The sequence below is a fragment of the Pituophis catenifer genome, unplaced genomic scaffold, assembly GCF_029215685.1.
Source record: "Pituophis catenifer annectens isolate HBS135680 unplaced genomic scaffold, rPitCat1.0.hap2 SCAF_4, whole genome shotgun sequence".
Lineage (NCBI taxonomy): Eukaryota > Metazoa > Chordata > Lepidosauria > Squamata > Colubridae > Pituophis > Pituophis catenifer.
The window spans coordinates 45449476-45464507 of NW_027256884.1; the positions used below are offsets into that span (position 1 = coordinate 45449476).

General features: G+C 36.1%; 1 protein-coding gene across 1 annotated transcript in view; it reads left to right on the forward strand.

Moving 5' to 3' along the window:
• WWC3 (WWC family member 3) overlaps window positions 1-15032 on the forward strand; it is an 88571-nt gene that overhangs the window by 59601 nt on the left and 13938 nt on the right. The window contains exons 8-11 of the mRNA XM_070942898.1: window positions 996-1069; window positions 4536-4778; window positions 7142-7231; window positions 11086-11648. Of these exons, the coding sequence (XP_070798999.1) occupies window positions 996-1069; window positions 4536-4778; window positions 7142-7231; window positions 11086-11648 (970 nt within the window). The remainder of the gene's footprint in view (window positions 1-995; window positions 1070-4535; window positions 4779-7141; window positions 7232-11085; window positions 11649-15032) is intronic.

Consider the following 15032-nt stretch of genomic DNA (forward strand, 5'->3'; position numbering starts at 1 on the left):
GGGCTTCAGTTGCACATGCACAGCCTCTATCTTGTCTTTTTGGAACTTGTCCTATGCAGACGTTCCTATGTACTAATCAGGAGTTGTTCTTTCACAGTGTTTTAAAGTGATAACCTATTATGAATCATAAAAGGCCATTGAGCTAATCCCCTCCCCCCAAGTGCAGAAATTCAAATAATAACATCCAAATCATGTAGATATTCGGCTACCATTTTAATAGATTGAATGAAGGGAACCTTCTTTGGGTACTTAAACTTTTTTTTGGGTAATTAGTTTCATTGTCAAACTGCTTGTACTGTTAGGAATTTTTTTTTACCTCTAACATTCCGTTATATTTCTGTAATTTACAGTCTTTATTCTCTGATTTCTCAGAAATGAAAGAGAACAGGTTTGACCTTTTCTGCAGCATATTTTCATTTCTGAGGAGTGCTATCAGTCATCTTTTCTTGAGGCTAAACGTACCCAGTTATTTCAATGTCTCTTTATAAGATTTACTTTCCATGATCATTCTCATTGTTCTTATCAGACACAATTTATCTGAATCCTTTTTAAAGGATTAGAAATAAACACAGTACTCAAAATGGGATTGTTCCCATGATTTGGACATTATATTTTTGTGGATACAATGTAAAATTGCTTTGTTTTTTTTTTTTTTTACTGCTATATTACTTCATATTCATCTGTTATTCATATTTGAATTCCTTTTCTTATTAGGTTCTCCTGTTCTGAGATCTTGTTAAGCATTGTTCTCATTATCATTGATCTTTTGGGGAAAATTCAGGCTAAATGTATGTGCTCAAGTTTAGTGTCTTTCAAAATCAAGAATTCCAGCATCAAACCCAGACCCTTTCTTACAATGTATCTGCTAACTACCTCAACTAAATCTTTCCTGCTGATTAATATAAAGTAGTAATAGATAATTTTTTGTTTCTTTCTCCATAATTTATTTCTATTAAGTATTGTTAAATTTCTTTTTTTCCTTTTCTTCACAAAAGGTTGGATTGGAAGATACAACAAGATATTTAGACAAAATGAAACTGATTTGGCAGTATGAAGAGACCAAAAAAAGGTGAATATGTTAAGTTGCTATTTTTAACATTGAAAATAATCTATTAGTAGCTATCGCCTTGGTTGGGATTTTGCATATGAGTGACTAGATATTTAGCATAGTTTAATAATCTGAAGAACCACTAAATAACTATCCAATATATCCAATATATTGCAGCAGTGCACATTTAAATTAGGCAAAAAACAAATACATAAAAGAAATTACATTCTAATACCTTGGCTTACCAAAACTTTTATAAAGAAATCATACATACATACATACATACATACATACATACATACATACATACATATAAAAGTGATATGGATTGCATTATATTTCGGCTATAACTTTTGAGGTAACAGATCTCTATAGATCCATGATCCAGGTGGCATGCGGAGTCATATCTGCGGGCATGCAAGCCGTTGCCCTAGCTCAGCTCCAGTGTGCATGCGAGCCAGCTGATTTTTGGTTGGCCCCGTCCACGCCACCCCTCCCCTCCCAGGAGTCCCCATGCAGCCAGTTTTGGATGCCAGGTAAGTACAGAGCTTCCGCGGAGGCTCTGGGAGGCTGTTTCTGGCCTCCGGGGGGCGTGGGGGACCATTTTCATCCTCCCCAGGCTCCAGGAAAGCCTCTGGAACTTGGGGAGGACAAACAACGGACCTACTGGAAGTCTGGAAAGGGGCCGTTTCCGGCCTCCAGAGGCTTCAGGTAGGCCTGCTAGGCCCAAAATGGGACATGGGGGTCACGAACACGTATGTGGGGTGAAGTGGGGCATTGAATTATGGGTGTGGGCATGCATGCGTGTGACCCCCCCCGCACTCCCCCCTCCGCTTTTGGCACGCAACGGCAAAAAGGTTAGCCATGACTGCTATAGATCTTGATAGATGAAATAAAAATGAGCTAATCAAGTTGTAATGAGGGAGGGTGAAAATCACATATTACAAACCCAAAAATATATGTGCTTGTAGTGAATCCTGGACATGGATAGACATGGAATAGGCACCAGTTATATTTTGTGGAGGGGATGTGATGGCTCATTGGTTAAAGACGCTGAGTTTATCAGCTGGAAATCTGACAACCCGGGTTCGAGACCCAAGCACCATACAATGGGGTGAGATCCTGTTCCTGCCCCAGCTACTGCCCACCTAGTAGTTCAAAAGTAGGCAAATGAGAATAGATTAATATCTACCACTTTGGTGGGAAGGTAACAGTGTTCTGTGTGCTTTGGCATATAACCATACTGGCGACATAACCACAGAAAATGTGTTTGGACAACGTTGGCCCAAGAAACGGAGATAAGCACCACATCTAAAGTTGGACACTACTAGACAAGGAAACCTTTATCTTTACCTATATTTTGTTAGAAAACTACTCAGTTTGCTTGGTGGACAAGATAGGGTATTCCAATGCATCTATTAGACATAATGTTTTCATACCTCTAACCAGTGGTGGGTTGCCCCCGGTTCGGACCGGTTCATAAGAACCGGTAGTAAAACCAGCGGGAGGCCCCGCCCACTGCCCCGAATGTCATCATCAGTGATCAGTGTCATCATCAGCATACACAGAAGCTTCTGTGCATGTGCAGAAGCAAGGCGCATGAGCAAAGCAAGCGTGCACGCACGATCCCATTGCGAACTGGTAGTAAAGGTAAGTAGAACCTACCCCTGCCTCTAACCTATGGTAGATGTTGCTACATTCAGTTCATTCCGTTATAAATATATTGGTAACTTCATACCCATTGAATATTTATACAGGTAGTTTACATCACCCATTCCAGAAGCATGTATCTAAGAAAATAATATAAAAATTACTTACAATTCCAGTTAACATTGAAGTGTCAGGTTGACAGAAAAATACATTCTCTGTTAAGTTTTCAAAGTCCTTAAGCTAGAAAAATGCAAAAAGAATAAAACAGGACTCATTTGAATATAAGTATGAAAAAGTAAACCAAGATTTATACAAAATTACTAGTAGTAAATGTTTGTTTGTTTTGTAAGCCTGGTGGTGTTTTTCTGTTATAAGACAATCATATATATAGTGTATGTGTGTGTGTATACTGTTTAGGAAAAAAATATTATTCCTAATTGTAATTCTATATTTGTCTCTTTCATCTGTTCACAAATTTTTTTCGTACATATGTGTTACATGGTTTTTAAACTTTAAATCAAAGAGCTAAGACACATTTGTTTCTCCTAGGTTATGTCAGTGGTCACATTCTTTATTTATCATGCGTTCCTTTCTGTTAGCTTATTGGCATTCTGTACAGCTTTTGTCTCCATAAAGCATTTCTGTGTTCAGCCTAACTTTGCTCATGAAACCCTATTAAAATTATACAGTGTGGGTGTGGAATGTGCTGTATTTGGTCTAAAACTGAAGTTGACAAAATTAAAGTGTTACAATATATTTAAAATATTTTAATCAGGCTCCTCATATAGCTAAAGTGGCAAGAGAACCAAGTACATATGTTACCATTTCAGTTGGCGGATTCTTACATAAAATATATTTTTATCTGTGAGTACTTTTCACTGGAGAACCTACTTAATATGGTAGTCTCAAAATATAAGGATGCTTTGTTATCCATTTCAGAATGTAAATGGATTCTAAAAATTGTGTCTCCTCTTAGTTAAAAGAGGAAAATAAAATGTGAGAGCTCTCTTTTTTGTTGGTCATAATGATTCCAATCGTAAAATATCTAAGACACAAAAAGCCCCACATATTAAAAAGCTTTTGATTTGAAACTGGATAAATACTACAAATAACTGTTGTGTTATTATTGCTTCCTTGACAGAAACTTAAACAAAGACAGATATATTAATATATAAAAAACTCATAGTGTTTATCTGTCCATATTCATTCTTAGCCTTTCAACATTTTAATATTGTCCTCCCTCCCTCTCAAATTGTCTCGATAAATGTGCTGCTATTTACAATTTTAAAAACATTTCTAGCTTAATCTTAATCTAGTTGGCCATTTGTGATACAGAATTTTCTTTTTAAATGGTAGAAGAACTGGCAGTGTGTAATGTTTAGCAAAAAACATTGTGCAGCAGATTTATTTCCCATAGCATGCTTGCACATTATTACCATCATGTTCAGAAACTCTCCTTCCTGTTTTTCCTGCTACTGCCTTGGTCCACCCATAATGTCAAAATTTTAAATTCCACTTTAAGTTTGTACCCTGGCAAACTCTTTGGAGTTAAAAAAAACAAACAAACCAGAAATGGAAATTGAGAATAAGGATTCCAGAGATAGTGATATTGATATGTTTAAGAAGACATCAAGTTCTGAAGATAGCTCTATACCTTTTATGCAATTCAAATTTATTGTGGATTTTATAACTGTTTGTTATGTTATATACAGATATTATTTTCATCTCAAGGTACTTCAACTAACTACTTCCATATCAAAAATGTATCTATGTAGAAATTTGGAGGAGGGATGTTTCTCATTTATATATTAACTTTTCATATTCCTTTGTAATTAAGAGTTTTCAGAATCCAGCAACAGTTGGCTTTACAAGACCAGGAATCTTGGCCAGGAATGGCAGAGGCTGATATTGATCATCTTCAGCTTATTAAAGAAAAAGAAGCTCTTTTACAAGAACTGCAGCTTATAAGTCAACAGCAGCGTTCACCAGAAGATCTGAAACACATAGAGGAGGAAAAAAGGCGATTGGAGGAGGATATCCAGCAGGCTCAAGCTACTTCTTCTCATGGTGCTGCTGAAAGGTTGAGAATGTATTGCTTTTGTAACATTCTTGTCAATAGTTGCTTAATGAAGGCAATAATAACATTTAGTAGACATCAACCATACAGAAGTTTATGGACTTCTTCTAATTGGGTTGCAGGCCTGGGTATGAGTTATTGGTTGCACTTGTGGATGACCTTTGGAGAGAGTGGGAGGTAGTAATACATCCATCTTTGTTCTGCTTGATCTCTCAGTGGTCCTAAGTACCATGGTATCCTTTTGAAGCTGCTCCAGGAATTAGCAGTTGGGAGTACATTGTTATGCTGATTCTCTTTCTTCCAAAACCAGAATAATTTCCACTCTGTATTAATTGGGGAAGTGGGGTGGAGATCTTGCCCTATGACTTCTGTTACATGGAATGCTTCAGTAATGACTTTTTCCACATTCTTGTTTAACTTGTATATGAAACCATTGGCTGAAGTCATTCAGTAACATAGGATAAAATAATATCAATATGCTGATGATACTCAATCACAGATGTCCAAATAGACTGTGGAGACTCTGTCTCAGTGCATGGAGACAGTGGAATCTTGATACAAAATAACCGGTTTAATATCAACCCTAGCAAGACCAAGTGGGTTTGGGTTTTAAGGCTTCTTGGAACTGGTGATTTTCCATCCTTAGTTTGGATGGGGTTGTGCTATTTCCAGAGTGGCACAACAGCAGGTGTCAGCTGTGGCCTAGGGGCCTTTGCACAACTTTGTATTGTGTACTAATTGTTCTACTAAAGAAAAAAATATATCAAGAATTTATACCTTTGTCACCGTAAATACCCCAGAAAATAAAAATGGAAAAATAATCCTCTCATTTTCTTGATGTCATCATTTTATTGTCCTGCTTGCCAAAACCTATAGTAAAGAGATCTTTGGTGCAATCCTTGCTCTACTCTCTTATATTTTCTTGTGATGTAGTATACTTCAGTTGTAGTACATAATAATCATTCTTTAGTCTAAATGTATTTCACTCAGTGCAGTCTATTGGCAATGCAGTATTAACACCTGGGCAATTCCAATCATTAGATACACAGCTGAATTAGAAGTCCTGGATAGGAAGACTAGAGAAATAATGAGAGTGAATCATGTCCTTCACCCATATAGCAATGTTGACAGACTCTATTTGGCAAAGATCATAAGTGGGCATTGAATTTTGCAACTACACCAGATACTTAAAGAAAAAGAAGAAAGGCATTGGAAAAATGTCTAAAGATCAGCGAAGACATTGCACTGAAGCTAGTATACTATGAAGGCTTTCTGAGTACTGGAGTGACTGAACTGGCTTACGAGAAAGACCAAATGAAGAATAGACACGGCAATGAAGGTTAAAGAAAGAGTCAGAGGAGCTAATTCTGGTTGCACAAGACCATTCTTTAACAACAAACACATACAAAGCCAGAATCAAAAAGATAGGAAATGCCATCTCTGCAAAAAAGGTGAAGATACAGTGGACCACCTAGTGTTAACTGTTGCAAGAAGAATGCACAAGACTGATTACAAACAATAGCATGACAAAGTAGCAACAGTGGCACATTGGAATATCTGTGAGAAATAACACTTCCCTGCAGGTAAGAACTAGTAGGATCACAAAAGAGAGTAAGTAATAAAGAATGTACAAGCTAAAGTGCTCTGCTACTTCAAGTTTCAAACAGACAAGCATCTGCCACACAACTACTAGGTTTAACAATTGTAAATAAAAAGACAAAAAATCTGGATAATGGACATTGCAGTACCTGGAAACACCAGAATAGAAGAGAAAGAACTGGAGAAAATCACAAAATACAAATACTTGCGATTAGAAGTAGAATGATTGTTGGAAAAGAAAGCAAAGACAGTACAATAATACTAGGTAATCCCAAAACATCTGGAGAACCACTTGAGCACCGCCAGCATTGAGAAAATTACCATCAGTCAGTTGCAAAAGGCACCTTTATAAACAGCTTACATTCTGCAACAATGATTTTAACACCATCAAACAACATCTGACTATCCCAGGTCCTTGGGAAAAGCTTGATAATGTGGATAAAAATGTCAAATCCAGTCTAAACATTTGGCTGACTGTGTGACCAGCTATAATAATGATGGTGATGGTGATGGTGATGGTGGTGGTGGTGGTGGTGGTGGTGGTGGTGGTGGTGATGATGATGATGATGATGATGATGATGATGATGATGATGATAATAATAATAATAATAATAATAATAATAATAATACATGTCTACACACACAGTATGTAAACATTCAAAATTAGGATACCATCTACAAAAGCCTAAGTCAATTCTCTGCTATATAGTTTTCTAAATAAGAGATATATAAAAATTATAGTAAGGAAAAAAATTGCTTTATTTTAGGATACTCTTACAAGAGAAGAAGAATTGTTTGCTTATGCAATTGGAAGAAGCAACTCGTTTAAGTTCCTATTTATGCTCACAATTGAAAAGGTTAGTATATTAGAGAAATTGACTGGCATGTTAGAAGGAAATAATAAGAATCGACCATATAATTAATTTCTAATTAGTTGATTTAATAACTAAATGTTGCTTTTTGTTATATTGGTTCCTTTTTGTCTCCCAATTTACTGCTTTAACCTATTTAATAGCTTATTCCTTCCAGTTATTTCATGTCTGCCTTTTTGCTAACTGTTCATTTATTATTTGATAATTATTTTGAATGTATCTAGACTTTAAATTGTGCAAATTTACCTAGTGTGCTAGCATAAGGAAATACCTTACCTCCCCTCCCTAAATTGTAGAAGCAGCTGTGATCTTTAGATTCTGGAAACAGTTTTCAATACAGCCTTGTGAGCTTTCCATGGATATAGCTCTTTCAGCATTTCAGGGAAGTATGCCTAGTAGCATTTCAGGGAAGATCCTTGCAGATCATAATTTCTCAACACTTGACCAGCTTTCTCTTTTTTAAAATATCTATTTATGTTATTTAAACTTCATTCATTTATTCATTTTTGGGTTTTTAATGTTTTTTCCAGGCCAGGGTTTATTGCTTCAGAGCCATAATTTCAGAAACATATTGGCTGCTAAAGTGTGATACTTTCCAGATCAAAAGGGCTCTACTCAAACTCTTTTACATAATTTACAAATTATATGTTCTGTCTTCTACTTTGATCATAATGAACACTTTCTCTTGTGTCAATAATTACTTATTTGCTATGAAAGAAATAGTCCTTCTCCTTAATATTGAGTTGTTTAATTGTGTTACTTTCTTACCTGTATACAAATTTACCACCTGATATTTGGAATCATTCCACAGGACCTATGGTGTTTGCTTAAGTAAAGATTTGATCCACATCTTGTACATTTATTAAATATTATGGTGTGTAAAGCATTAGAATATTGTTTCTCAGCCTTAACAACTTTAAGATGACTGGGCTTCAGCTCTCAGAATTGGGAATGCTGACTGGGGAATTCTTGCTGGAGAATTCTAGGAGTTGATGTCCACCTGTCTTAAAGTTGCCAAGGTTGAGAAACACTTTATTAGAAGGATTTTGTGACATGTGCTGGCATAAGCAAAGTATCTTTTCTTGAAGTTTGAAGCAGCCACTTCATTTGGATGGCTCAGTGCACTTCTTTCTCTGTGAGAGATACTATGCCTGTGCATACATTACTATGCTTATACATACAGTCAGGTCCAGAAATATTGGGACATCGACACAATTCTAACATCTTTGGCTCTATACACCACCACAATGGAGTTGGAATGAAACAAACACAATGTACGTTAACTGCAGACTGTTAGCTTTAATTTGAGGGTATGTACATCCAACTCAGGTGAACGGTGTAGGACTTACAGCAGTTTGCATATGTGCCTCCCACTTGTTAAGGGACCAAAACTAATGGGACAGAATAATAATCATAAATCAAACTTTCCCTTCTTAATACTTGGTTGCAAATCCTTTGCAGTCAATCACAGCCTGAAGTCTGGAACGCATAGACATCACCAGACGCTGGGTTTCATCCCTGGTGATGCTCTGCCAGGCCTCTACTGCAACTGTCTTCAGTTCCTGCTTGTTCTTGGGGCATTTTCCCTTCAGTTTTGTCTTCAGCAAGTGAAATGCATGCTCAATGGGATTCAGGCCAGGTGATTGACTTGGCCATTGCATAACATTCCACTTCTGTCCCTTCAAAAACTCTTTGGTTGCTTTTGCAGTATGCTTTGGGTCATTGTCCATCTGCACTGTGAAGCGCCGTCCAATGAGTTCTGCAGCATTTGGCTGAATGTGAGCAGATAATATTGCCCGAAACACTTCAGAATTCATCCTGCTGCTTTTGTCAGCAGTCACATCATCAATAAATACAAGAGAACCAGTTCCATTGGCAGCCATACATGCCCACGCCATGCCACTACCACCACCATGCTTCACTGATGACGTGGTATGCTTAGGATCATGAGCAATTCCTTTCCTTCTCCATACTCCTCTCTTTCCATCACTCTGGTACAAGTTGATCTTGGTCTCATCTGTCCATAGGATCTTGTTCCAGAACTGTGAAGGCTTTGTTAGATGTCGTTTGGCAAACTCTAATCTGGCCTTCCTGTTTTTGAGGCTCACCAATGGTTTACATCTTGTGGTGAACCCTCTGTATTCACTCTGGTGAAGTCTTCTCTTGATTGTTGACTTTGACTCACATACACCTACCTCCTGGAGAGTGTTCTTGATCTGGCCAACTGTTGTGAAGGGTGTTTTCTTCACCAAGGAAAGAATTCTTCGGTCATCCACCGCACTTGTTTTCCATGGTCTCCCGGGTCTTTTGGTGTTGCTGAGCTCACCAGTGCATTCCTTCTTTTTGAGAATGTTTCAAACAGTTGTTTTGGCCACGCCTAATGTTCTTGCTATCTCTCTGATGGGTTTGTTTTGTTTCTTCAGCCTAATGATGGCTTGCTTCACTGATAGTGACAGCTCTTTGGATCTCATCTTGAGAGTTGACAGCAACAGATTCCAAATGCAAATAGCACACTTGAAATGAACTCTGGGCCTTTTATCTGCACATTGTAATTGGGGTAATGAGGGAATATTACACACCTGACCATGGAACAGCTGGGAAGCCAATTGTCCCATTACTTTTGGTCCCTTAACAAGTGGGAGGCACATATACAAACTGCTGTAAGTCCTACACCGTTCACCTGAGTTGGATGTACATACCCTCAAATTAAAGCTGACAGTCTGCAGTTAACGCACATTGTGTTTGTTTCATTCCAACTCCATTGTGGTGGTGTATAGAGCCAAAGATTTTAGAATTGTGTCGATGTCCCAATATTTCTGGACCTGACTGTACATGCAAAAAATCCAAGAAGATCTTGTAGAAAGAATTATGCTATCCCTTTCAGAGAACATGAGTATTTTGGTGCTCATATGAATCAAAATGTTTTAGGTAGGACCATCTGGATATGTAGATTAGAAGATGCCAACTTTGCTCTACTTTTTTTGTGCAGTTTTTGCTTTAATCCCTTCATGATAGCACAGCCTCTTGCAACAATCATGTCAGATGGCTTTTTTCCAATATGTATGATGCATAGATAAAATGAAGAATAAGAACAGCCTTTTTGTTCCTGCTTCCTTCAGTGGACATGTATGCTTTTGCTAGCCCCCCTTGTCCTTCATTACATGTTCTGAGGCACAATTGTCCAGGTTTTAAGTGAGTATAGCCCAAAGGGTAAAGATTTCAGCACATTGTGGGTTCCATAAATATCATCTTTGAAGACATAGAGGCATATATATGAAAGCATAGACAACCTTAGGTAAGCAAACAATTATTTTTAGGATACAATTAAGGATTTTTTAAGCAGTTCTTGCTATATGTATGTGTGACTTAGGAAAAGTATACTTTGCAATTTCATGCAGACATGTTCAGTCCAGAATTGCAGACTTGTTCTGATTATAATTTGGAACTCTCTCCTGAAGGACAAAGATCAGATCACAAATTCAGTCACAGAGGAAAAATGGAAGACAGAGGAGCTACAGGAGATATAAATGTGTGAATTCAAGGCTGTCTAATATAGTGCATAAATCAACTCATTTTCTGTAGTGACTTGGTTTAGTTATTTATAAGAGTAACCAGCATTAGTCCTTCACTGTAATTAATTTTCCCTTCTCTAATTTTTTTCCTGCTGTTACTCATTTGATAATATAATGACAAAGGAAAATGATGGAGTTTTTATCTGCAAAGCCTGCATATAGGAGTATATCTTGATTATTGTTTCAGCTAATGAAGAGGAAAAAAACTCATATTTTGAATCTACATTTGTGAATGCATACTTACTACATATGTCTGTTATATTACAGTTTATCTGCCAGTTCTTTAACAATATCTTCTGGAAGCAGTCGAGGATCATTGGCATCCAGCCGTGGGTCATTGGCATCCAGCAGAGGCTCCCTGAGTTCAGTTAGTTTCACAGACATCTATGGTCTCCCTCAGTATGATAAATGTGATATTGCTGTTGAATATGGTCATCATATGCGATATGAACCAGTTTCAGTTGATTCTCATAATAAAGATGTACAGTATCATGAATCTATCGGATCCCCAGCTATCAATAAACAACGAAGATCTTTAGATACTCCTCTGTCTTTGGCATCATTGTCATCAAGATCATCTCTTTCTTCACTATCACCTCCAAGTTCTCCCCTCGACACTCCCTTCCAACCCACTTCTCGGGATTCTCCATTAGTCCATAAGTCAGAAGGGTATGAAGAAGTAACATACACAGGTGCCTCAGAAGTACTTCGAGCTCAGGGCACTGTTTTGGGTGAAGACAAAGGACAAGAAATGGTGGCATTTAAGGCTACTGAATATTCCACAAGAAATGAAGCAGGGCTGCAAATTATCAATATTCCAAATTCTGGTGGTAAGTTAATTTTTACCATTTATATTTTGTTTTCAGATATCAACAAAACAATGAATTTAGGTTGAATGTCACAAGATACTTAGTTTATCTAAAAAAATACAGTTGTGCATGTTTTGCTTTGGTGGAAAAAGGCTGAATGAAATTGTGAACAGTTAGCATGCCTGTGTTTCAGTTGAGTCCTTTGGGAGTAGGGCGGTATATAAATTTAATTAATAAATAAATAAATAAATAAATAAATAAATAAATAAATAAATAAATAAAACATTAAATTATTAGAGTAAGTTTTAAGAGAAGGAAATAAAATGTTTTGCTGGCTTGCTACATATTTTAGTTTTTTCATTTGTGTTCATATTCTAAACTCTTTCCTATCTATTTCTGAAACAAAATGAAGGAAACTACTTCCTATTGAAATTATAGGGCAAGTTAATTGTAATTTGAAATGAATAAAACACTTGTGCTTTGAAACTCATTTGCAGTGTTCTAAGCCTAAAAAAGACATTTATTTGTTCATTCATTCAGGTTTTAACACACTAAAATCACTCAATTTACAGCGTCACAATAATACAACAATGGCAGTGTAAAAACAATGTACAATTCAAATTGCAAAACCAAATAGAGAGAGTAATAGTAAAGATGCAAGAAACGAGGCACAGGAGATGTTAGTGAAATATTATTTGAAACGTTCCATTTTTAATCATTTCATAAAAATTACTGTGGACGGCCCATTTCATAGTGTCAGCACTGTTGTGGCGAAGCAACACGTTCTAGCTTTGGTTACCTTGATGCTCAGAAATAAGGGGACAACATTTCTATACTCTTAACTGGCTGGGATAGAAGAAGCAATTTTCTCGATATTCAGGTTCCAAACTGTGAAGGGCATTATAGGTTAATATCAGCACTTTCAACTCTATTCAGAACGGAACTAGTAACTAGTTCAGGGCCTGTGATATTGGTATAATATGCTCCAGGCCAGGGTTGAAATCTACTTACCTTCCCAACTGGTTCGGAAGTGCACGCACCAGGAAGTAATGACGACCGGGGGGTGGGGGAGTGGAACCTCATGCCACCATCGCTACCACTTCTCTGAACCACTGGCTGCCATCGCTACCAGTTCGACCGAACCGGTCCGAACCAGGAGCATTTCACCCCTGCTCCAAACCAGTTAAAACATGGGCTACAATATTCTGAATTGAATTTCTAGATCGTTTTCAAAACTCCAACTCTAGTGGATGGAACAACATTGTATATTTATTTCAACTCCAAAGAAAGGATTTACCATTTCAAGTAATGCAACTGTTCTCATTGCTCTGATTGTGCTTTGTAAGTAGATTGCTTATTTTCATTTTTTTCCATTCTAGAAGGGAGTATAATTTAAAGGAAAAGGCAGTAGTTTCCTCCCCCCCAACCACTTCTTCTATAAACTGCCCAATAATTTCCATAATATGCATTTTAGTGCAATTTTTACAATTTTTGCTACATTGTAATATAAAATTTAATTTTTCAATGTTATTAGCTTGCATTTTTTATTTTTTAAAAAAATAATTGCTATTTTACCTTGGGTGTAAGATCATTTTTTAAAAATTAAATATATAGATTTGTCTGCTTTATACCCATGTGATTGAATTGCTTAGGCATTTCCATTTCCCATTTTGCTAGTTTTAATATTTAAAGGTTAGGGAAATTAATGAACAGCACTGTTGTTGTTTTTTAAATGTGCATAAGGTATAAATGGCTGCCATCTAGTGTTGGAGTACCATGAAATATGCTTTTTTTCTGAAATAATTCACTTGATCTGTTTTTGATTTACAGAGACATGAGTATCGAAACTTTAACTACCTGTTTGTATTTCTCTGCTCAGTGTAAAAGGAAAGAATATTAGTACAAATTCATATTCCTTTTTATTTTTAACAATTTTGTCATATATTTTAAACGTGACAGAAATACAATTTTGGTTGCAAAATTGAATGTAAGATGCCAAAATCTGCACTCTTAGGTTAACAAAAATGGTTCCATTAAAACAATTGGTTCTTCTTTTCCAGAAAATAAAGATGTTACTGTACATTTTGAGTAAAGCAATAAAGTGTAGGTGCTTCATTTATTATTTGTAGAATATTTGTTTGAGATAAAAAATAAAGATATATAAAGAACATATATATAAAGAATAAAGATTTAAAAATATTTCTTTTGTACTATAGACTGTTAGCTCTCATTAATGAAGTTTGGAAAGTACTGTTGATGTAGCCTTCAACATTCATTTTTTCCCTGAGTTGCAGAATTTCAGGGAATGCTTAATTCTGTGGGTTTCTTTTTTTAAATGAAAATGTCAGATTTGACAAACTGGTTCCACTTTTCACTTAAATTATTCCTTTATTTTGTTCCTCATGTGGCACAACAGAAAAAAATGCTGTAAGTGATTCTAGATTTACTCTTTTCTTTCTGCCTGTAAAGCTCATGTGTATTTGTAGAGTTTGGGTTTTGTTCTGCATGTTTAAAAACCAAAATATTTTTTATGATTTTATTTAAAAAATCTTAGGAGTAACTATTGGTTCCTAGCCCTATTGGGTTTATAGTAATAGCTAGTATTAGTCATTGTTGTATTTAAGGATCTAATAGCTAAGCACAAGAGCATCAGCTGAACAAAAATGTGGAATTCTAATTCCTTGCATTTCTACTTCACCATCTGATATTAGCTACATGTTCATTTATTTGATATTAACTATGCAATGTTTTCAAACTTCAGCTGCCATCCTCTATACGTCAGATCAGATGACTAGCATTTAGCTAGTCAACAAGCTAAAGCTAGTCAACTAGCTAAATGCTAGTTGACTAGCTAAAGTTGAACTTGCGATCAACTAGCAGATGACTAGTTGATCGCAAGAAGCTAAAATGATTTAGGCTTGGTTCCTGGATACAAAACTCTCAGTTAAACCCCAAACTGTAAACTAGATTGGGAACTGTAAAGGCAAACTGAAAACCAAGCACAGAATAATTTTCAGTAATTTATCAATGTTGTCACATAGAGTACAGATCATTTCAAAGAAGTCTTTATTACTTAAACTTTTAAAATGAAGTTTCTTTTAAGAGTCAATAAAATATTTAAAAGTGGGAAGACAGTTACTGCACAAAATGACAAACTCTTCAGTGAAAAACTGTTTCTGTCATTTGAGTAGGAAGCATGTCTTAACTTGCAACTGCATTGTTACAAAATTGAAACAAGGTAGCAATAGTATCTTCTTCAATACTTTAACCTAGACAAACATCAGAATATCACAATTATAGAATTTGAGTGTTAAGAGCATCCTTTTTTAAAAAACTGAAAATAAAGGCACAAACATTTGGTATTGCATTCAAACAAAATAAGTAAAATTGTATTACAAAATTATC